Source organism: Sus scrofa, chromosome 9 (genome assembly GCF_000003025.6).
Source record: "Sus scrofa isolate TJ Tabasco breed Duroc chromosome 9, Sscrofa11.1, whole genome shotgun sequence".
Classification (NCBI taxonomy): domain Eukaryota; kingdom Metazoa; phylum Chordata; class Mammalia; order Artiodactyla; family Suidae; genus Sus; species Sus scrofa.
In genome coordinates this window covers 60,492,764-60,516,331 of record NC_010451.4, presented here as the reverse complement: position 1 = coordinate 60,516,331, position 23,568 = coordinate 60,492,764, and the positions used below count along the sequence as shown (strand labels likewise).

Genomic DNA, 23,568 nt, shown 5'->3' with positions numbered 1-23,568 from the left:
ACAACTGAGATGTGACCTGACGTGGACACGGCTGTTTCTCCATCTTACACTTGGCTCTGGGTGGTATGGAACCTGTCTCTGCTTTCCTCTTGTAAGCCTCTGGGGCTGCACCTCAGGGGGTGGGGGTGGGGTTCCATGGGAGTCCCATCGCAGGCTTCCTGGAATTCCCTGGAACCCCCTGGCTTGTCAGGGAGAGCGATTGGGGGACTATTGGGGGCTGTGCCTTTTTTGGGCTCAGCAGGGATTATTTTTAGGCTGGCAGATGGAGGTGGCGGTGGCTGTCGCTGGTATTATTAGACAACAGGCCTGTGGTTTGGGAGTCTGGTGCCCAGAGGGGGAGGGGGGTGAAAGGAGGAGGAGGAGGAGGAAGTAGCTCCCGAGGACTGGTACTCACCTTGGTGGAGGTGGGTGCTCACCGTGGTCTCTCCTGATCACAGCCTCCCCCAGACCCAGCCAGAGCTCCTGGGTCTCTGGCGGAATGGGCTCAGTCCAGTGCCAGCCAGAGCCAGCCACCTGCCTTCTGTGACAGGCCCACCCAGTCGTCTGTCTGTGATCCAGAGCTGCAGAGGTCTGACTGTCAGAACTGTCCAGAGTTTGCAGTGGGGGAGGGGCTGGCCTCTGGCTCTACGAGGAAAGGGGAGGCACCGCTTCTTGGGTCAGTGCAGGGCCTGTGGTGGGCAGGATGGTGCGAGTGATTACGGGCAAAGGGGAGACACCATAGCTGCCACCTGCTCCCACCGGCTGCCTGGGTGGCTGGCCCAGCTCCGGGCTGGGGGCAGTTGGCTCACTCGTGAAATGGAGATGGTACTACTTCTGGCAGGTGGGCGCTGTGGGTGTTAAATGAAACTGGTGTCACAGCCCAGCACAGAGCTGGTGTGGCGCAAGGACCCAGAGGAAGTGGGGTTTGCCTGGCGCTGGCGCTCTCCCTGCCTGGTTCCCAGACCTCTGCTGTCCCCTTCTCCCCCAGGCCTGCCAGGGTGGGTGAGCTCCAGCTTGGGAGCGTCTGAGTGGCCGGGCCCTGGATGCCTCGTGGTCCTGTGCTCACAGGGGATCCAATGGCAGCCCTGGGTTCCTGCTGGGGACCACCTGGCCCAGAGGGCAGGAGGTTTGTATCCTGGGGCTTTCTGAAAGGTCAGCCAGACCACAGGGTACCTTGTCCTCCTTTGCCCTCCTGCTCTGTCTCCCTATCAGAGCCCCAAGATGCAGGTGTGCTCTGCTCCTTCTCTGAATCCAGGACACCTCCCACCCCCTGTGGTGCTCACCCTGCAGATGCCAGTATCCTTAGGAACTTCTGTGGTGGGGAGGAGTCTGGGTCTCCCCTCCTGCAGCCCTCCACATCTCAGGCCCAGTTGGCTGGGGAGGAGCCTACTCCTCCCTGGGCCCTGGGACCACCTCTCTGTCTCCTCCTGGTTTGGGGTCCTTGGAAGGCTATGTGTCTATGTCCCAGGCTGTCCTCTGTCCCTTGGGCTCTCTGTCTTTTTCTTTGGGCCTGGGGACTGGGCTCCGCTTCTGTCTGTTGGCACCATGTCCATTCCTGTCTGCTTTCTTGCCCCTGGAATCTCCTTCCCTCCTTGATGTGGGTTCGTGTCCCCCTAGGCTCGAGGCCACCGCTCCCCTCCATCAAGCCCCTCTTCCCTCTTGGCTGCCAGCCTATTTACTTTTTTTTTTTTTTTTTTTTTTTTTTGCAGTGAGCTTTTCTGGAGAAAGTGTTTTATTAGACAGACTTTGGCTCAGAAAGGCTTAGGCTGAGGGGGCAGCGCTTGTGGGTGATGGAGTGAGCACTCGCTGTGTGTGTTGAGGGGGGCGAGGAGATGAGGAAAGATGATAAATATTTTAGGATTCGGAAAGCCAGGAGGGCTGGCCCGAATACAAGGGGGCTGCAGCAGGGCCGCCCACCCCCGCCTGCTTCCTGGAATCCCTTTTTGCTTCGCTCTCTTCTCATCCCACTGGGTCCTCTCCCCAGCTGCTCGTCCCTGGTGGGAGAGGGCAGAGGTCTGGGTGGGCCTTGGGTGGGTGCTCAGCCCTGAGCCCAGGAAGGGGGCAGCCAGCTGTGGGAGCCATGTCAGACCCACTGCCTGGGCCTTGTCCCTCAGAGCCCCCCGCCTGCAGCTGAGCCTCCGGAGCCTCTGTGAGAGATGGATGAGCGCCCCTTTGTTCCCCCACCCCAACCCCCGCCCCTGTTCCTTGAACTGGGCCTGGTGACTGGCCCTGGGAGGACCCCCCCCCCCACTCCTGTCTCTCCACTTTTCTTCTCCTCCAGAGTCTACGCACTCATCTGTGCATGCACACACGTACACACACGCACATCCATATGCACACACGACCTCTGGCCAGGAGCTGCACATGCACACATGCACATTCGTGCACACACGCTCCTCTCTCTGCTCATTGTGGTGGCCTGCTCCTTGCCCATTTCCCCTGGGTCCAGGAGGAGCAGCCTTTGGGTGCTGAGGCTCAACCCTATCTGGTGGTGCCCCCCCACCCGGGAGGGGCAGTGGGGGAGGTGCCCGCTGTGCTTTTCCTGTGGGGCTGGGATTCAGACTTAGTCTGCAGCTGGGCTGGGAGGGTTGGGAATCCTGCTGGGGCCTCAGGCAGGTGAGGGCAACACTCTGCTCTGCTCCAAAAATACTCTGTGATCTTAGCTCTTTCTCTAGAAAACAGTGATGTCACCGGTAGCCAATCAGCTTCTGGAAGGGTTGCCTCCTCCCTCTTCCGCAATTTGCAGAAGGAGCTGGAGCGGGAGAGAAGGAGAGACACAGAGAGATACAGACACGGAGAGACAAGGCAGAACACGCAGGCATGCAGAGCAAAACCCCTTCCCTGCACAGGCGAACAGACACCCCCCTCCCTTCCCCAGCACAGCCCCCAAAGGCACACGCGCTGATAGATGACAGGAAGACAGTCACCCACTAGAGGGGGAGCTAGAGAGAGAGATAGAGACACAGAGACTTGAAGAGAGACAAGACATGGAGGAGGAGCCAGAGATAGAGACAGAGACAGACATAGAAGGGACAGGAGAGACAGAGAGACAGAGAGAGAGCGAGAGAGGCAGAGATAGACAGAGAGATGGAGAGACAGACAGAGACAGACACAGAGAGAGAGACAGAGGGAGACAGAGACAGACAGAGCTCCAGAGCTCCAGAGGCATGAAGGAGACGGTTGAGAGCAGCCCAGCGGGAGCCCACAGGGGTGAGAGGTGTGGTCAGAGTCAGACCCAGAGGCATTGGACTGACAGAGTACAGGGGCTGCTCTCCTGGGCATCCTCCTTTGTTGTTCCTGTGCTGTCTGGAAGGCCCACCCCCCCACCAAGGACACGGGAGGGTGGGGTCTGGTGGGTTGTGTGCCTACAGCAGGGGGGCCTCCTGGCTGCAGGCCCCTTAGGGGTCTAGGAGCAGCCACCAGGAGGCAGAGGTGGTGCCTGGGTGAGCCTCTTCTCTCTGGCGGGGGATGGAGGTGGTCCCTTCCAGGAGAATGGCTATGTCCCCATCCAGCTCGGTGCTTTGTCTTCTGCCAGAGGTGGGGGTGTTCCCCTTAGTTGGCTGAGGTTGGCAGCCGCAGGGTCCCCGTCCCGAGTCCCAGCATCCTGCTGTCCTGCGGTGATGCCTGGGACTTCTCAGCCTGATAGGCTTGGGGCTTGGAAACTGGGGACCCCTCCCGATGCCCTCTGTGTGGCAGGCGCCGGGGAGGAGGGGCAGCGAGGCCAGCTCAGGCCTTAGGGCTTTTCCTCTGCTGGTGTCCCGAGCAGCCTCTGCTCAGCTTGCTTAGGGATTCCCGGTTCCTTCCTGCGTGGAGTACACTTGTGCTTGAAAGGCAGGCTGAGTGGGGGTGGGGCACAGGAGGGCGGCCAGCTCTGTGCTCCTACCAGGCTCTGCTGCTGTAGGAGGATGTCCCACGTTTACGCTTAGCTGCAGCGCCAGGGCCAAGGCCCCTCTACCCCCTCAGTGGCACGCTCCTCAGACTTGGCTGGTGTCATGGAGCAGGGGAGGGCACCATCGGGCTCCACTCCCTGGGGTTGGGAGGGGAGGGGGCAGCCTTGGGCAGGATCTCCTGTCATCATCTTTTCCGCCAGGCGCCCACGGCCTGCGAGAGGAGCCCGAGTTTGTGACGGCGAGGGCCGGCGAGGGCGTGGTCCTGCGATGCGACGTGGTCCACCCAGTGACAGGGCAGCCCCCGCCCTACGTCGTGGAGTGGTTCAAGTTCGGGGTGCCCATCCCCATCTTCATCAAGTTTGGCTACTACCCGCCCCACGTGGACCCTGAGTATGCAGGTAAGGGCTGCTCCCACACCTCCCGCCGGGCTCTGCCTGTCCTCCCATCCTCTGTACCCTGGTAGGTGTGAATTAAGTGTTGGGGGTGGACAGAGCCTCCCCAGCAGCACCGCTGAGGCTGGAGGACGAGAAGGGAGGCCCAGGAGCCCATCACCCTGTCGGAGAGGAGGCTGGCGGGAGGAAGAAGCTGAGTCAGAGCCGCCACCGGCAGCCCAGCCGCCGCAGGGTTTGCTCTGTCTGGCTTCGCCCACCCCCTCTCCCTGCCTCTGAAGTCAGGGCCTCTCATCCCGTCTGTCCCCGAGTGTGAGGAAGTGTCTGGGCGCTGCTCTGCCTCCTCTGCCTCTCCGGCCTCCCTGCTACTGTATTGCTCTGCAATTACTCCTGCCAGCGGTGGCCTCACTGAGTCACTGCCAGGGCCTGCCCTCCAGGGAGGAGGGCGTGGGGCGGTGCGCATGGGGGTGTGTGCGGGGTGTGTGCATTGTGCAGGAGTGTGTGTGCACGCGTGTGCGTGTGTCAGGGTTTAAAGGAAGAGAGGAAGCTGAACTGCTTTTATCTTTACTTCTGGCATCTGAGGCCTGGATTGCATTTTTCTCAGCTTCTGTGTCTCTCTGTCCCTCTGCCTCTTGTGGCTGTGTCTCTTTGGCTGGGGTTGGTTGAGACTGTCTGGCTTGTAGGCAGATTGCCATTGTCCAGGAGACAAGCAGGAAAGCAGAGGAGGCGACGTTAGGGCAATGGGTGGGCCCAGTGGAGGGAAGATGCCAAGAGCAGCTCTGGGGATGGGAACCCCCTTCTGCTCTGCTTCTGCTTTCAGATGGGAAGGGGATGAAGTTATGGAGGGCAGCCCGGGGTCCTTGCTCTGCCTGCCAGCTGGCTCCTCATTCTTGGGTATAGGTCCTGTGGCCGTAGCTGGAGGCCTGGGTGCTGCTGGATGAACCTCTACTCTGGACCTGGCAGCAAGACTGGGGGGCAGGGAGATGCCAGCATCCTGGTCCCCAGCTGCCTTTCCTCTACCCACTGTGGGGAGGCCAGACAGACAGGGTGCTGGGCATGGCAGCCATGGGGACCAGCTGGGGCAGGGGGTTACTCAGCCTGCATGGGGTTGCCTGGGACTGCCCAGGGTTTGCCCCCTGCCCCCCAATCCCCTCCTGTGCTCTCTCTCAGGCCCCTCCCCCCAGCTCTCTATCCTCCTGCCTTCCTGTTGCCCTGAGAGATCTCCAAAAGGAACTGAGGCTTTTCTCCGTGTAGCTGGTGGGGCAGCAAGGCTGCAGGCTGGGAGGGGACGGCAGCTCCGGGCTGAGGCTCTCTGCCTCTCCTTCACTGCTGAAGGTGGAGCTGCTGCTGCTCTGGGGCCCAGCCAGGAAGTGGCCTGGGGTTATTGTGGGCACAGCTGTCCCTCGCCCTGAGCAGCCTTGTCCCCTCTCTACAGGCCGGGCGAGCCTCCACGACAAAGCTTCCCTGCGGCTGGAGCAGGTGCGTGCTGAGGACCAGGGCTGGTACGAGTGCAAGGTGCTCCTGCTGGACCAGCAGTACGACACCTTCCACAACGGCAGCTGGGTGCACCTCACCATTCACGGTATGTGTGCCTCCTCCCAGGGCCTGCTCTGGGGGTGCCCATCAGATACGAGCTCTGCTTCTCAGGCCCCCCCACTTGTCCCTTGCAGCCTCTGGAGTCAGTGTGTGTCAAGGTCGAGCAGCTCCGGGGCACAAGGGGGTTTTCCCTGAGCCCCTTGGAGGGAAGTAGGAACCTGGTTCTGGAAACCAGGAGGGTTGAGGCTTTGCAGGGTGGAGTTGGGAGTGGCTGGTGTATTTCCTAGCCTCAGGGAGACCTTCTCTCAGGGGTCCCTGGGTGTCCCACTGCTACGTGTTCCTTTTACATTAATACTTGGGTCCCTTGTTAAGTGTGTTTACTTGAGTAACCTGTCAGGTGCCAGGCTGTGCACTGGGTGATGGGAAACCACAGAGAGCAAACCCAGAAGCCAGAGAGGGTTCCTGCTGCTGTTGCGTTTGCTGTTGATAAAACCTCAGAGTCCTGCGAAGAGTAACCCTTGAGGTGCTGAGGCAAAGTGCCTTGTGCTGTGTGTCAGTGCTTTGCAAGCATCTGGGGGGCCCGTTGTGGGGCCCTAGTGGATCTGCTGAGCTCCTGGCGTTGGCCTGAGCTGGGCCTTGGAGTCTCCTGAGATGAAGGGTCCCCTGTGCCTCTGGGAGCCTTCATTTGGGAGGGGACATTCTGGAGGAGCCAGGGGATGCTGGGACGCAGAGAAAATTGAAGGAGAAGTGCTGGGAGGGGAGCAGGGTTTTTTGCTTTGCTTTGTTTTTCTGACTAGACTCTATATTCATTTTATGACACAATGTGTTCAGCCCCCACAGGCTGCTGTGCTGTTTGTGCTGTGCTGTGCATGTTTTGTTTGTTTGTTAGTCATATTTGTTTATGTGCATGTTTATGCTGCGCTGGTTATAGAGGCTTCAACAACATGGGTGCTTCGGACGTGCCCCACACAGCTTGGGTCCTTCCGGGTGTGATTAATGTCTGTGACCCCAGATCCTAAGTCGGGAGAGAGGAATTGGTGGTGTCCTGGCTCGCAGGCTTCTCTGAGAAATCGATGGGCCTTGAAGGACAGCTCTGGTGGGGCCATGAAAAGCCATCTGGGATCCTGGAAGAACAGGAGGTTTGGCCAGAGCACTGGCCTCTGGGAAATGCAGACTTAGGGATGGTGGCCTTGAGTTGGGTCCAGGCTGTCTGACCCACTGGATGTAGGCGGCTCCTTTTTGTCAGTCCCACGAGACCGATGGGAGGCTTATTTTAAATCTTGGGTGGGCTGTCCCCACCACTCGCAAGCTTTTGAGTCACCTCCTTCTGATGCCAGCTGTTGTGTGTGCCGGGAATGAAAACTCATCGTAATATTAGCCCAAGCAAAACATAATTAGGAAGGTAAATCTGCTGCCGAGAGCGTCACTGACTGAGCGCCGAGCCAAGAGTCCCCCACGCTGCTTGCTTTCTCGTGCCCTTTCCCGAGCTGGGCTGCCGTCTCCTGCAGCCCCTCCTCCTTCCCTGTCATCCCTGCCCATGTCCGGTGCAGCGCAGACACTCTGAGATGATGGGGACGTGGAGCTGCGCTAGGAACCATGTGTCCTGTTTGAGTGGGAGTCCACCGTTGGGAATTCCTCGCTACTGGAATGGACCAGCTTGGAGCGCGATCCAATGGAACTCAGTTTATTTTGTGAACCCGCCTCGTAGGCTGTCCGTCACCTCTCAGAGCTTCACTTTTCTGCTTCCAAAAACAGTGCCTGTTTGCAGGGCTCTTGTGAAGATTATGGGAGAATACGTCTGGCACTGCGTCTGGAAGGTTGGCTGCATGGGGTCACTGTGTATAGGATGCTGGCCAGCCTCTTCCTCCAGAGAGAAGTTGGAACCTGGTGGTGGTGCCATAGCAGGGCTGCAGAAGTGCAAGAGGGGTCTCAGGCTGGCAGAGGCAGCTGGTGGTGCTGGGAAGGCCCTTGAAAGCTATTCATGATCATCCATTCAACATATATCCCCAAAGTCCAGTTGGTGGCAGGCTCTGGGGACACAGCAGTGGGTGTAGGGGGAGTCGGGGAGGTGCAGAGGCAGGAGGCAGGAAGGATGTGGCAGAGTGGAGGGAACAGCATGCCTGGAGGGCTGGAGGAAGGAGACCTGCGCATTCAGGGATTAGAAGGCTATTGGGATGGAAAATCAGGCTTTAGCCTTGGGCTCATGGATGGATACTCTCCACCCTCCCACCCCCACCTCCACCCCATCCTCCCACGTTCTAGGTTATTTCCAGTGAAAATGTTTTCTTTATTGAAGGAAGAGTCTTGAGTACCAACATTCCGATGCTTCCAAACTAGAACATTTAATGTCATGAATTTCTGACTAGTATCACCTTTGGAAAATGAAAGGCCAGAGAAAAATTAGAATTACAGATCGTCTCATGCTCCTTCTGTGCTTTCTTGAAGGCCAGTTGGGTAGAAATAAACCCGATTATTTCTTTATTGCACATAAAATACCTGAAAAGTCCAGGTCTAATCATGCTTTGGGTTGGTGAATGACTTGGAGGAGAGGCCAGCCTATTTCTAACCTGCACGATTAATTATAGGGCACTTGTAAAACAGAATTAAGCCTGGAAATGCAGCTGGCAAGCTCGCACCTAATCCAGTAAATAATCGGGAGTCAAACCATTATTTTCCTGAAAACTCGAAATTGTTCAAAGTGCTTTCCTGATTAGCACCTAAATAATAAAGTAATTATATAATTAGTAATTAATTTGTCACTCCAGGACATACTTTAACGTATTATCTTTTCTTTAAGCATGACACGGAGGTAACAGAGGCCGTGGCTGTAAGCTGTATTTCATAGGCAGGCTGAGTACGGAGCTCTGCAGGATGAAGGTGCGGGCTGGGGCAGGAGGGGGGCCTGGACCTGATGCCAGTTCCCTTTGCAAGGATTTGGAATGAGTTTTAGATTAGATTAGACATGGGTGAGGGTTGACTTTCTTGAGGTTGTGTGTCAAGTGCAGAGGAGATGGCTTCTTAATCACTCAGAACCTACTCCTGGTGCCCCCTTCCTGGCTCACCTGTGCTGGGGGTTTGAGAGGCTGTCACAGATGCTTATCTTAGTCTTGTGCTCGGTTTTATGTTTTTGTTGGTCTGGTGTGTGTGTGTATGTGTATGTAAGTACATGTGTGTATGCTTATATCCTTGTGTATGTGTGCATGCGTATGTATGCACGTACATGTGTGTTTATGTGCATGTACATTTGTGTGTATGCTTATGTATGTGTGTATATGCTGGTATGCACATGTATGTGTGCATGCCTTTATATGCTTGTGTGTATGTGCATAGGTGTGTGTTCATATGCATGTGTGTATGTGTATATGTGTGTGTGTGTATGCATTGTGTTCATGTGTATATGCACGTATCTGTATATATGCCTGTATGCACGTATATGTGTGCATGTATGTGTGTATGCCTTTATGTGCTTGTATGTGTATGTGCATATGTGTTTGTATGCTTATGTGTATATGTATGTATATGTGTGTGTGTACACATGAATTGTATACATGCGTATATGTGTGTATATGCACGTGTCTGTGTATATATGGTTGTATGCATGTGTATGTGTGCATGTATATGTGTATGCCTTTATATGCTTGTATGTGTGTATGTGCATATGTGTGTTTGTATGCATATGTGTACATATGTATATATGCATTGTATACACGTGTATATGCATGTGCATGTGTATGTATATGCGTGGGGGTGTATGTTTGTGTGTGGGTGTATATGCTTGTGTATATGTGTATATGAATATGTGTGCCTGCATATGCCTCATTCATTGCCTTCATCCGTCTGCTCAGCAGTTGTTTGTTGAGCCTCTAGTACATGTCAGGAACTGTGCTGAAAGCTGGGTACATGCTGGGATTCACAGATCTCTGCTCCCAGGAGACCCAGTGATAAGTGCTTTGAACAGTCCAAGGGGACAGGAATGCAAGTGCCTTCTTGGTCTGGCTGAGCAGGTGAGGCAGAGGTGGCATTTAAGCAAAGACATACAGGAAGTGAAAGGGTGACAGCTGGGGACAGCCCTGGGAGGGGAGGACCTGGCAAGTGCAAAGGTCCCAGGAATGGAAGTTCTTGGTCCCTTTGAGGAGGACAAGAAGGCTGGTCTGGGAGCAGAGTTGAGGGATGTGTGATGGGGGGTGAGGAGGGCTCAAAGCTGTGGCATCTGCTGGGTCTGGAGTGGGCTGTCTCAGAGGAGACCCCTCCCACAGCTTCTCCTTAGGGCCTCCTTAAGCCCTGGGCAGCTGACAGTGATAAGAATAATGGCAAAATGACCACATTTTAACGTTTTAACATTTTGTAAGCTCCCTTCACAGACTTTATCTTGTTTATTCCTCCCATCAAGCTGCAGGGTGGGGAATTAGGTAGATCCCGGAGAGGCCGAGCAACTTGTCCAGGTTACACAGCAAGAGGCAGACTGGACTTGAACTCTGAGCTACTGGTGCCTAAGATGAGGTCAGAAGTCCCACCTGCCCAGTGTTGTGGACCCTCAGGCTGGTATCTAGCAGTGTCTATATGCTCCGCCCCCCCCCTTCAGAAAACCCCAGAATGATCGTACACAGGGTTAGGGTTGACCAGGTGACTTCTACAAGCAGCTCAGAAAAACAGGACTGAGTGTTAAAAATTGAGTATTCAAACAGGATGGGATTTTAGTCAAAGCCTCAAATGCAGGTGCTGGGGAACAGTCTGGCACAATCATAGTAGACTTTGGAAGGGAGCAACCCCCCAGAGTGGGCTATCTGCATCGCCCCTGGAAGCCAGCTAGGGAGGAAGGTAGGTGATTTTCTCTGCAGAGTCTGGGCAATTCCATGTCACCTGGCCTGTGACGCGAGTTGGCCCTGATGGGACTCAGGTGGCGAATGTCCCAGAAGTGGGCACCTGGCTAGGCTGGGGTTATGGAAGGAGGGTGTCTGGATGCTGACTGTGGGTGAAGGACTGTGGTTGATGGGCTGTCTATGGCGCGGGTGGCAGGTGAGCCCTGGAAGGGCCTTGAGGAAGCGGTCTTGTTTATCGCTGATCCCTGGTCTGAGCCTGATGGCCTCCCTGCAGGTGCTGGCCAAACAGTATTTTATGGGAATTAGGTGGTTGCTGTGGGGAAAATTTAGAATGTGACCCAGCAAGACTGTCCAGGTCGCCCTCCTGCAGGTGGGCAGGCAGAGCTTGTCACCTGTGTCCACCTCTCACTTTCCAGTGGGTACTGGACTCTCAGGGCAGCCAGCTGATCCCCCCACCTCTTCTGGCACCTTGGGTCTCTTGCAGCTCCTCCCACCTTCACAGAAACACCCCCCCAGTACATCGAGGCCAAGGAGGGTGGCAGTGTTACCATGACCTGCACGGCTTTTGGGAACCCCAAGCCCATTGTCACCTGGCTCAAGGAAGGGACGCTCCTGGGTGCTAGTGGCAAGTACCAGGTGAGTGTGGGTCTGCTGCCGGCTGCTGCACGCACTCCTTGCCCTCTGCCTCCTACTCCACGTGACCAGCTGGCGGAGGCACGGGGAGAGGGGACGCAGACTTCAGGGGACTGGCTGGCACCTGAGTTGTGGGAGGAAGATGCCTGTCTCTGTGTCCCCGGCCACCTCCACCTGGGATGGCTCTGGTGGGCCCAGGGATGGGTGCTGAGCCCTGTCTCTGGCTGGCCCTAGGTTAGTGACGGCAGCTTGACGGTGACATCAGTCAGTCGGGAGGACAGAGGTGCCTACACCTGTCGTGCATACAGCATCCAGGGGGAGGCCGTTCATACCACCCACCTGCTCGTCCAAGGTGAGAGTGATTTCTTTGGCCTTCTCATGCCCTGGGCCTTTTGCAGGAGTTCTGGTCCCATAGAGCTTGGGGGGGTTTTCACAGGGCATGGGGGACACAGGTGGGGGTGAGCAGCAAGCTGGGCGGGAGCTCCTCCGCATGACCGTGGCCCTCCCATGGGGTGGTGGGAGGTACCACGCTGAATGAGTTTCCCATTTCTCTCAATGTCCAGATGGTGCCCTGCCAGGCTCCACCTTCCCCAGGGGAGAGCCCTCCCCTCGGGTCTCTGTCCTCTAGTGATGGCATCTTTACCATAAGTAAAGACAGGAATTCAGTCCAAACCCCAGAGGTTTCCATAACACAAAGGGCATTTGGCAGGGCTGGTGTCTGCAGGGTTAGCACCTGAGATGCCTGTCTGCCCTGCTCGGGGCCCCAGATGCTCCCCAGTAGGGGTGGCATCCACCCACACTCCCCACCTCCCACCGCCACCTGCTGGAGGAAGAGGGTTGGTAGTGTCTGTGCTGCATTGCTCACCCCACTCCAGGAGAGCTGCCCTCTCTCCATGAGGGCAGGCGGCAGCTGTGGCCTCTCTGGTAAGCCAGCACCAGGTCTGTTGGAACGACACCCCCTTCCTCTGCTTCTCCTGCCCCCTCCCCAGCTGCCCTCTCCACCTCCGGCAGGTCCACAACAGCCTCTTACTCCTCCAGAGGCAAGACTATTCCCTGCTCTGGATCAAAAGAGTGGCCTTTCTCCTTCCTGCATGTGTGCTGCTCGGGGCTCAGCTGCAGAGAAGGATGGGCAGGGAGAGCTCTGTGTGCGTGTGTGTGTGTGTGTGTGTGTGTGTGTGTGTGTGTGTGTGTGTGTGTTGTGTGAGGAGGGCTTGGGTGCCTGCCTGGGGAGCCAGAGTTGACAAAGGGGCTGTGCATGGGGCAGGCACCTGCAGCAGGCTGAGGGTGCGTGGCCACACCCCTGGACCCCTCGCATCCCTGGGACCTGCAGGAAGAGTAAGAACCTGAGCACAAGCAGTAGCTGGGGCATCTTCATGGTGACTGCCCAGTTGTGCTGCCAGCTCCTGGACCAGTACCGTCCCTGCTGTCCTTCCCAGAGCTCGGGGTGCCCCTTCCTGAGGCTCAGCCTCCTGGGAGCCTGGTATTGTCCCCCCTACACCAGGTGAGGTCATGTTTGTTCCTGTCCCCCCAGGGCCACCCTTCATCGTCTCGCCTCCTGAGAACATCACTGTCAACATATCACAGGATGCTCTGCTCACCTGCCGGGCGGAGGCCTATCCTGGCAACCTCACCTACACCTGGTACTGGCAGGATGAGAACGTCTACTTCCAGAAGTGAGTGCCCATCCTGAGCTGGCGGGTCCGGGCCCCTCCTCGCCCATCCCGTGGGGGAGACCCACTGGCACGGTGCCCTGGTGCCTCACGGAAGACCCTCTCCTCCTCCGCCCCATGTCCCTGCAGCGACCTGAAGCTGAGGGTGCGGATTCTGATTGACGGGACCCTGATCATCTTCCGGGTGAAGCCGGAGGACGCGGGGAAGTACACCTGCGTCCCGAGCAACAGCCTGGGGCGCTCCCCCTCGGCCTCAGCATACCTGACCGTGCAGTGTGAGTTGGGGCGAGGCTCAGGCCAGACTGGGGCCCAGAGGGTGGCAGAGATCCCACACCACTGAGGGGGTGTGGGCACAGCTCAGGAGGTGGCCTGACCCAGGCTGGTCCACGAGGTGAATTGAGCCCCCCGCTGGACGTCTTCTCAGAACTGAATGTCTGCCTGTGTCCACTATCTGCTCCATCCAGGTGTTCAGGCTGGCTTAGGGACAGGCGGGCCTTCTGGATGCCTGACCTTGTGCTGAGTGTGGCCAGCACTGTCTGCACCTGAACGAGGTGCATTTTTATCAGTACCTGGGGGCGTGTACACCTGGGTGAGCTCTCCCGCCAGCTCTCCGAGTCCACACGCAGGGGACAGACCTTCTTCTGGGGTGGCTGACCCACTTCTGCCAGGACCTGGCCCCCTTGTGCTTCCTGGCCGCACCTCTCCAGGGCTGCCCAAGGCCCGAAGGGGGAGCTGCTCTCGGGCTTTTGTGCAGCAGTCGCTCAGCTTGCTAATCTCGAGTGCCTCTGCGGAGTCAGGGCTGTCCCACTCCTGGCAGGCAGAGGCTGCAGGAGAGATGATCAGTAATGAGGACTAATCTCTCCCTCTTGATTTGCCGATGGCTCCGTCACTCAGGCAACAGAGGCCCCCCTTGATGTGGTAGGTGACAGGCTCTCCATCACATGAGGGCTGGTGTGGGAGAGCCACGCTCCCCCACAGCATGGATGGGCAGGCGAGAGTGTGACAGTATGGAGAGGGTGGGCTGAGGACGTTAGTGGAGCACAGGTGTGGCGGAGGGGCCAGCTGACTGTGACCTTGTGTCCTCACACAGTGATGTTGCTGGTAGGGACAGAGGCAGCCTCTCTTCCATGGCCACAGCTGAGGAGGGCTTTCAGCTGCTCTCTCTCTCTCTCTCTTATTTATTTATTTATTTTTGTCTTTTTTGTCCTTTAGGGCCGCACCCGAGGCATATGGAGGTTCCTGGGCTAGGGGGTCCAATCGGAGCTACAGCCGCCTGCCTATGCCATAGCCACAGCAGTGTGGGATCTAAGCCGTGTCTGCGACCTATACCACACTGAGAGAAGCCAGATCCTTAACCTACTGAGAGAGGCCAGGGATCAAATCTGCATCTTCATGGATACTAGTCAGATTCATTTCGGCTGAGTTACGATGGGAACTGCCCAGCGGCTCTTTTACGTCCCCAGTTCTTAGGAGCTGTGAGGCCCCAGGACATCAGGTCTGTCCTACCCAGACCTGCAGAAGGAAACCGCAAGCCAGAGCTTCTATAAATGACTTGCTGTGTGCCTAGGCTGTGTGGGCTGTGGTGGTGCCAAGGGATGGCAAGCTCCTTTCAGAGCAGATCCCATCTGCTTGTCACCTGGGCACGGAGGGGCAGTGGCAGAGGGCGAGGACCATCCGGGGTGGTCTTCGAAGGATGGCAGTGCAACAGGATGAAGGTCCCATCCTTGCACCGTGGCCATGTTTCTGCTGAGAGGGGAGTGAGGTTTCCCCACCTGCCTCCGGCACCATCACCCACTCCCACTTGCCTTCAGAGAGAATCCGGGGGGTGAGATTTTCAGGTGGGTGAGACAAGGATCTTTATTTCTGCTAAAAAGCAGTGTTCAGAGTATTTCCCATTCATAAACCCTTTGAAAACTTGGAGAAAAAAAAAAAAACCCTCAACCATACAAAAGTAGGAAGCTGTGTCTAAATATATACCTCGGCCTGGTATTTATGTAATGCTATTCTCTGAAGGGCTCCAGACGCTCACAGAGCCGCCCCTTCATCCCCACAGCCTTCTGGGGAGTTCTGGATCCTTCTCCCCCGTGGTCCTCAGGGGAGCCTGGGAGCCTCGGGGGGTGACTCACCCACGTCAGGGGTTGCTGTTCTTGTTCTGCCAGGAACCTTCACTCCACTTTGTGGCCAGCTTTGCTTTCCACCTGCACAGATGGGAGACCAAGGCAGAGGAGGGCAGAGCAGGCTTGTGGCCCTGCCCCTGGTCGCTGTCTGCAGAGGGTGTGGAAACAGCAAGGGCTTAGTGCCCAGCAGAGTTGTGGAAGGTGGTGGCCAGAGGTTGGCTTCGTGGTGCGGAGTCTAGGGGCTGGGGAGGTGGACACTGAGGGTCCCCGCCGCCTGGAACGTCCTCGCGGGAGGAGGCGTTTGAGGAGAGTACAGACGGGCCAGGCAGGCTCGGGCTTGACTGGCTGGCTCCTCAGGAGGGCGAGGCTGGATACTCAGGACGTCTGTGGCTGGCACTGGGCAGTCTGCTGTGGCCTCTGGGCTGTCAGCTAGGGGGCTGGGCTTTGCGATCTCTTGCCCACGCTGGGCCTGTGCTGAGTGTGGGGACATAGGCAGCAGTGTGCTCAGTGGGTGGATGCAGCGAAGGCCTGAGTGGGGCCCTGGGCTGGGTGGTGGCTCTGTGCCCCTCCGACCCTGCGATTTCTCACCCTCTTCTTCCCTGCCACCCCTGCGGTCCCTGCAGACCCAGCCCGTGTCCTCAACATGCCCCCTGTGATCTACGTGCCCGTGGGGATTCACGGCTACATCCGCTGCCCTGTGGACGCAGAGCCGCCAGCCACCGTGGTCAAGTGGAACAAGGACGGCCGCCCCCTGCAGGTCGAGAAGGTGCTGCAGGGATGTGTGTGGTCGAGGGAAGTCCCCAGCCCTGAGGTGCTGCCTCTGGGGATCTGGTTCCTGCCAGGACTCCTCCACTCCCTGACAAAATTCTGGGAAAGTGGAGTTGCTGTTGTGGCTCAGCGGGTTAAGAACCAGACCAGTATCCATGAGGTTGCAGGTTCAATCCCTGGCCTCGCTCAGTGGGTTAAGGATCCGGCTTTCCCCTGAGCTGTGGTATAGGTCGCAGATGCAGCTTGGATCTGGCATTGCTATGGCTGTGGCATAGGCCTGCGGCCGCAACTCCAATTCAACCCCTAACCTGGGAACTTCCATGCCCTGGGGGAAAAAATACAACTCTGGGAAAGCAAAGCACTGCTTCCCATGGGGTTGAGTCCCCCAGGGCCTGGTCATCCTGCTTGTGGAGGGGCAGCTTGTGGGTCTGGGCTGAGGGTCCGCCTCTGACCACGGCTCCCACTCTGCTGTCTGTGCTCCGGCAGAACCTGGGCTGGACCCTGATGGAGGACGGCTCCATCCGAATCGAGGAGGCCACAGAGGAGGCCCTTGGCACGTACACCTGTGTGCCTTACAACACCTTGGGGACCATGGGCCAGTCTGCTCCCGCGAGGCTCGTCCTGAAGGTGAGGCCGGTCTGTGAGTGGCCTCCATGTGGGCGGGCCCCTGAAGTGCCCAAAGTCATGGCCTTGCCATGCTTTCCTAGGATCCCCCGTATTTCACGGTGCTACCAGGCTGGGAGTATAGGCAAGAGGCTGGCCGGGAGCTGCTCATCCCCTGCGCTGCCGCTGGGGACCCCTTCCCTGTCATCACGTGGAGAAAGGTACCTCTGGGCTCTGGGGCTCCCCAGGAGCATGGGGGGGTGGCACAGCCTGGTGATGGCTCCCTGGGGGTGAGGGCCGAGTAACGAGGGTAACTTTTGGAGGTCTAGGCACCCTGGAAGAGGGCAGCGGAGGGCTGCAGGTTGAGGCCCGGTGCTGCCCACCCCCCCACCCCACTCCTGGACCCCCGAGTGTCTGTGGCTTCTCTTCTTCCCTGCCTGACCTGGCTGCCCCCTTTTTTGGCCAAGGTAGGGAAGCCCAGCAGAAGCAAGCACAATGCCCTGCCCAGCGGGAGCCTGCAGTTCCGCGCCCTGAGTAAGGAGGACCACGGGGAGTGGGAGTGCATCGCCACCAACGTGGTCACCAGCATCACTGCCAGCACCCACCTGACCGTCATCGGTACGGGGCGCGGGTGGGAGGGCTGTGCTCTGGGTGGGGGCTGTCTGCTCTGTGGTCCTTTCTCTGAGTCTGGGCTGGGCCTGGCACAGCTGTCCTGTCAGCTGGGGCTTTGGGCACCTATGCTCCCTCCTCTGCCAAAAACGCTGTCCCTAGGACCTTAGTCCTTGGTTTTGCCTTCCCCTCTGGGGACAGACAGCATAGTCATAACAGCAGCCAAGACTTTCTGAGCATTTACTGTCAGCTTTAGGGTCAGTACAAGTGGTGACTCCTCATTTACAAGCTGCAGGGTAGGAGCTGGTGTTCCCCTTGGGTGTTCACTGAGACCTAGGCTCACCTGGGTTGGACACCTAGCTCAGTGTCACACTGCTCAGAGGTGGTGGGCCCAGGACTCAACTCCCCTTGGAGTTGTTAACTGCTGTGCTAGGCTGCTGTCACATTGGTGTTTGGGCCTTAGGAGGCTAGAGAGTTGCACGGGGCCTTTTGGCCTTGCTGTGGCCATAAGGAGTGTTTCTTTGCCCTCCTGGGCCTGGGCTGCTAACCAGGTCTGGTTTCCCTTAGGCCCTTATTCTTACTGCTCATGCCGTCTCCTGCTGGATGGACTGACTGGCCCTGCAGACATGGTTTCCTCCCCTAACCCATGACCCAGGAGGGCCAGGGCGCAGCTCCTTACAGCATCCTCGTTGCCATCACTCCACCTGGGGCCCCACATTGGCCCAACGCAGCGAGGTTGTGGGCACCCAGCTCGTGGCCTCAGTTCTTCTGTCCGCTTGGTTTCCAGGCACCAGCCCCCACGCCCCGGGCAGTGTCCGGGTCCAGGTCTCCATGACAACTGCCAATGTGTCCTGGGAGCCAGGCTATGACGGAGGATTTGAGCAGACATTCTCAGTTTGGTACGGACCTCTGTGAGTCACCCCTGCTTGCCTCGCTCTCTGCTTCTCTCCCCCTGCCCCCCTCTAGTCAGTCCCCGGGGTTGGGGAGCAGGTTACGAGGAAGGTGTGGTTCTTTGCCTGCCCAACCTCCCTCTGGTCAGTGAGGTGTGCCAGCTTGGCGGCGAGAGGGGGAGGATGTCTATGCTGCCAAAGGGGCTGGTGCATGGATGGCCCATCACCCTGGCTGCGCTTCCCCAGCTGATCTCACGGCCCCTTCTGCGTTTGTGGCTCTTTCCTAAGCTTCTGCTGTCCTCTGGGGTCTGGAAGAGACTCCTGATCTTCAAGGGCATTGTGACAGCCCAGCTGGGAATGCAGGATCTAATTTTTATTCTGTCCCTTCCCTAGTGGTTTCAGAAACCAGGGTGAAGTGGCAGTCACCTTCCTGGCCTTGTCTGCACATGTGCGTTTTCTCTCTAGGACCATGTGTCTCTCTGTTATCTTCGCCTCTAGTTACACATTAATTTAGCCAGATGCAGTGATGTCAGATCTTTGCCCAAACCTCGGGGCGGACAGATCCCGCGACAGTGCATGAATTAGGCCAAGGACAGGAAGTGTAGAAATCTGAAAGAGGCCTCAGCTGAGTTCCACCCTCACTTCAGGATTTCCTCTCCCCACATCCCTATCCTGAGCCAAGAGCCAGCCACCTGGATCAGGGCGACACCCTTGAGCGGGGTGCGAATCCCCAACCAGGATCACCAGGCCTGGGGAGGAGGAAACATACTCGGGGGCTCTGGAAATTCAGGGAGAGCCCTTCCCACATCTCTTAGCAGCAGGCAGGCTGAGCAGGAGCCGGCCTCTTTCCCAGACTCTGAACACCTCTTTTTTCCAAATTTAATTTTATTTATTAACTTTTTTTTTTTTCTTTTTAGGGCTGCACTCACAGCATTTGGGGGTTCCCAGGCTATGGGTTGAATCAGAGCTGTAGCTGCCGGCCTGTGCCACAGCCATAGCAGTGCTGGAGCCAAGCTGCGTCTGCAACCTACACCACAGCTCATGGCAACGCTGGATCCTTAACCCACTGAGGGAGGCCAGGGATCAAACCTGCGTCCTCATGGATACTAGTTGGGTTCATTAACTGCTGAGCCACAACGGGAACTCCCACCTAGGTGTTCTGTGTGGAGCACCTTCTACCCATCTCTTCCTTGGGCAGGCGGGGTGCTGCCAGGTGGTGGTGTGGCCTGGGCAGAGCATGTAGCCATCTTTGGGGAGGCCGAATGGAAGGTCTGGGCACGGACTGGGTTCCTTCACCGCTCTGGGAAGCTTCTCTGCTTCGCTCTGTCTCTCTGCTGGCCTGTTGTGGTGCCCAGGGAGGGTGGCGGGGCCAGAAGGGCGGACACAGGCTGGGGAGGCCTCCTTCCCCTTTTTTTCTGACTGCACCCAGCTCTCCTTGTCCTGAGTTTGGTGCTGGCTTCTTCTTGCTGTGCTTTCTGCTGCCTCAGCTCCAATTCCTGGGCACAGGTGGCTGTAAACCTGCAGGGACCTGGCCTGGTCCTTGGGGCTGCACAGGGCTGTGGCTGCTCCCATGGGACAATGTCTCCTCCCCGTGGTGGCACTGAGGCACTGCGCCTGGGCACTGGCCTCCTGGCAGTGGGGTGTCAGGTGAGCTGCACAGCAAGGGTGGACTGTACCCTGAGTTTCTGTGCTCTGCTCCCTCAGTGTGACCTCCCTTGGTTGGGACCTCTCACCTGGAAGGTGAGCTCCTGGTCCCTGTGGAGGAGAAACGTGGGTTATTTCTATCCTGTGCCCAGGACCTCCTCAGTGACTCAAGCCTGCTTGGATAGAGTGATCCCTCTGGATCACTCCTGGTCCTAACTCGTGGCTATCCCCAGGAGGCCAGGCAGTCAAGGGCACCTGACCTCCCCCTTGTCCTGTTGGTGCCCATACCCACGTTCCCACTTTGGCACCTGCCTTGTTCCCAGAGTCCTCGCTCCCAGGGCAGTGCCACTCTTAGGGCTGTGACCAGAGTGAGATTCTCCCAGAATGCAATTCGTAATGTGACCTGTGTCTCCAACACGACTGATACCAAGGATCCCTTTTATAGAAGAGGCACCAGCAACAGTTGGAGACTTGGCCTTGTAGGGACCAGCACAGCCAAAAGCTCGGGTGGATCAACTTGTCTGACCTGTTCCTGACCTCGAACCTGGGAGGGCTGGGATGGCCCCCCACCTCCAGGACCTGCGTACCTTCTCGTGTCTTCAGTGTAACCCACCCAGCCCCCTTGTCCCCGACCCTCTCTCTCTTTTGGTCAGGATGAAGCGGGCACAGTTTGGGCCCCATGACTGGCTGTCCCTGCCCGTGCCCCCAGGACCCAACTGGCTGCTGGTGGATGCCCTGGAGCCTGAGACAGCATACCAGTTCAGCGTCCTGGCCCAAAACAAGCTGGGAACGAGCGCCTTCAGTGAGGTGGTCACTGTGAACACTTTAGGTGAGGTGGGGCAGGGGATGCTCCCAGAGGAGCTGGGGTAGAGAGCAAACACTTCCTGTCCACTGTATGCAGGCATCTTGTTAAGTGCCTTATAGGATCAGCACTGACCTCCCAGTGAGGTTCTGTCCTAGTCCTATGGGGTCTGTCTGGACCCAAGTGCCTTATGCACATCAGAGCCACTTTGGGCTGGCTTGATGTGTCCTCAGATGGATGGAAGAGCTTCCAGAGTCCTCCTTCCTTGTTGGTCACGTGTCTGCATCTTCCTGTGGCCTCATGGGGAGCAGGGGTATGCCTCTCCTCCTCTGCACCACTGCTGGGACCTTTCTCTGACCCTGAGCCTCATGTGGTGGCAGGTGTGGGGCCGACTCTTCCTTTCTGGAACCAGCTGCTCACTCCATCTGTCTGGTTGCATTTGTCCCCTCTTTGGGACAGGCAGCTCCACACCAGTCTTGTCCTGGGTCCTTTACTGCTGCCAAGGGGGCAGCTGTCACAGAAGGCTTACCTGTCCTGGAGCTTCCTGCCCTGGGGCCTGTTTTTCCACCTGTGCTTGAGGGGACTGGATGGAGAGAGCAGGGTGCCGTGGGAAGATGCTCCTCTTTCCTTGGGAGAGAACTAAAGATGTGTTTTATAGTATCTTTTTTTTTTTTTTTTTGGTCTTTTTAGGGCTGCACCCACAGCACATGGAAGTTCCCAGGCTAGGGATCGAATTAGAGCTGCAGCTGCCGGCTTACATCACAGCCACAGCAACTTGGGATCCGAGCCGAGTCTGTGACCTATACCATAGCTCACAGCAACGCCGAATCCCCGACCCACTGAGCAAGGCCAGGGATTGAACCCATGTCCTCATGGGTACTACTTGGGTTCATTACCACTGAGCCACCATGGGAACTCCCTATAGTATCTTTTTAAAGATACTGTCTTATTGAAGAGATAATTACATTTATTTTCTCTATCTTCCTTGTAGTTCCTGATTTTATTCCTTCCAAGGGGCTTGATTCCTCACGTATGTTTTTAGAAGTGCTCTGGAGACAGGATCAGGAAGCTCAGGGTCCCCTTGCCCTGCCTCCTTCCCTTGGATTAAGAGGGCTCTGGATGGGACACTTGTCCCTGAATTAATGGCTGCACGGGAGCTTGGGGATATGGCCATCCTCACCTTGGGGTCGTGGTGCCTGCAGGGGTGCCTGCTGGGCCAGAGGGTAGCATGTGGCTGGAGGGGGTGCAGTGGCCACAACATCCCTGCCAATTGTGTGTCCTCCCCCCTTCCTCCCAGCATTCCCTGTCACAACTCCAGAACCCCTGGTGCTGGTTACCCCACCGAGGTGCCTCACAGCCAACCGGACCCAGCAGGGCGTGCTCCTGTCTTGGCTCCCACCTGCCAATCACAGCTTCCCCATTGACCGCTACATCATGGAGTTCCGCATCGGAGAACGCTGGGAGATGCTAGATGATGCCATCCCTGGCACTGACGGGGACTTCTTTGCCAAGGACTTGTCACAGGTCAGGGGCTTAGCTTTTCCCTCCTTCTCGTTTCATGATTCTAGAATCACTGGGAGCTCTGAGTGACCCACTCAGGTATATGAGGGCCGGCTGCATTACCATCCCAAATCTGCTGCCAGGGTTTGGGATCCTCAGGTCACCGCGGCCAAGGTCCACAGGTTCAGGGCCAGCTTTTTGGTAGCAGGGAGTCCTGTTGCCTTGCGGAGTCTCCTTGCACTGACACAAGCTGGGGAGAACGGGCAGGCTGGGAGCCCCGCTCGGTCACCAGGTACAGACTCAGCTCCCTGCTGGAGTCTGACGTGGGTTGGGCAGAGGACCCCCCAGAAGGGTGGTCTTCTAGCTTGACCCAGGGTGGGAGCACCTCCTTTAATGATTCTGAGCCCCAGGAGGAAACACATCATTTTTTTCCAGCTGACTCCCCTTAAACTTGAACATCTCTCTAGCTGGAGAGAGGCACCAGCTTGTTTGAAGGATGCCACGAATCTCACCCAGCTTCCCATCTTCCCGCCCTGGATGCTCTGGAGCTGGGATTGGCTCATGGTGGCTCCCCAGGACTCCTGTGTGCCTCTCTTCCCAACACTGCTCCCAATGACCTCACATCCCTAGCCTGAAATCAGCCACGGTGGGAGGATTTATCCCACGGAAACTGTTGGTGTCCTGTTCCGTGAGAGATGGCTGCAGTGTCGCGGGGCGGGGGGTTGGGGGGAGGTCAGTGGCTGTCTTGGGTCGCTCACCTGACAGGGTGTTGTCCCTGGGGCTGTAGGACACGTGGTACGAGTTCCGGGTCCTGGCCGTCATGCAGGACCTGGTCAGCGAGCCCAGCAACATCGCCGGCGTCTCCAGCACAGGTACTTGGTGGTGGTGGTGGGGTGGGGGGGGTTCTGGCTCATGTGGGAAGAGGCTGAGCTGGAAACAGGAGAGTGCTAGTTGTTCAATCAGTGTGAGTCTTAGCCTTTGTGAAGCCCATCAGGTGGGTACTATTTCTTCACCAAAGGAGCTACGTTTATGCCTGTTTCTCTAAGGGAGCCACAGAAAGAAATAGAGCTCATCTTCACGTTAAAGTGGTCAAAAAGGACTTAAGTCCTTTTGCTCTAAAATTTCTGTTCCTCCAGTGCTGTCCTGTGCTGTGGGCTGGGGGGCAGATGGGAGCAAAGAGACAGTAAAGAGGTCCGCCGTACTTACTGACGCCTCTCCTAAGGCAGCTTCATAATTATGGTGGTTTCATTTGGAAAATTGCTGTTTGGTGTTGTTTTCCTCTACTTCTTCCTCTCCCTAGATTTTTCAGGCTAAATAAAGCAACTCCCTAGCATTTTCTCCATTTATCTTTCTTTCTCTTGGCCCTGGTCCCATTTCCATGCGTCGTCTTCCAGCTACAGTCCCTGACACGTAACAGGTCCCTCCCCCAGAAGTGGTTCCCTGGGTTTGGGAAGAGGCTCTTGCTTCATGATCAAGCAGTGGCACATTTCCTGAAAGCTCTTGCTCGGGGCTCGTAGATGCACTGGGGCAGCTGGTGGGCAGCTGGGGAGGGCAGGTAAGAGTGCGTAGGGGGGAGCGTAGTATGACTTGTCTTGTATGTTAGGCACCACAGGGCTGTATTACCTTCTCCACATGAAGACACCTGCTGTAGGCAGCAGGACCCACCCAGCATACTTGTCGGGCTTCTCCCCAGGAAAGAGGGCTGCAGCCAAGGCCAG

General features: G+C 57.2%; 1 protein-coding gene across 6 annotated transcripts in view; it reads left to right on the top strand.

Annotated features, from left to right (window-relative positions):
• The window catches only part of IGSF9B (immunoglobulin superfamily member 9B), a 54,143-nt gene that overhangs the window by 5,132 nt on the left and 25,443 nt on the right, over window positions 1-23,568 (top strand). For 4 of the 6 annotated variants that reach the window (XM_021063164.1, XM_021063166.1, XM_021063169.1 and 1 more), the window contains exons 2-15: window positions 4,070-4,267; window positions 5,694-5,840; window positions 11,099-11,250; window positions 11,482-11,599; window positions 12,779-12,920; window positions 13,047-13,192; window positions 15,658-15,800; window positions 16,289-16,429; window positions 16,510-16,626; window positions 16,873-17,023; window positions 17,802-17,925; window positions 20,202-20,377; window positions 21,648-21,874; window positions 22,638-22,722. In XM_021063164.1, coding sequence (XP_020918823.1) covers window positions 4,070-4,267; window positions 5,694-5,840; window positions 11,099-11,250; window positions 11,482-11,599; window positions 12,779-12,920; window positions 13,047-13,192; window positions 15,658-15,800; window positions 16,289-16,429; window positions 16,510-16,626; window positions 16,873-17,023; window positions 17,802-17,925; window positions 20,202-20,377; window positions 21,648-21,874; window positions 22,638-22,722 — 2,067 coding nt within the window. The remainder of the gene's footprint in view (window positions 1-4,069; window positions 4,268-5,693; window positions 5,841-11,098; window positions 11,251-11,481; window positions 11,600-12,778; window positions 12,921-13,046; window positions 13,193-15,657; window positions 15,801-16,288; window positions 16,430-16,509; window positions 16,627-16,872; window positions 17,024-17,801; window positions 17,926-20,201; window positions 20,378-21,647; window positions 21,875-22,637; window positions 22,723-23,568) is intronic. The other 2 variants (XM_021063165.1, XM_021063167.1) reach the window with 1 other exon arrangement.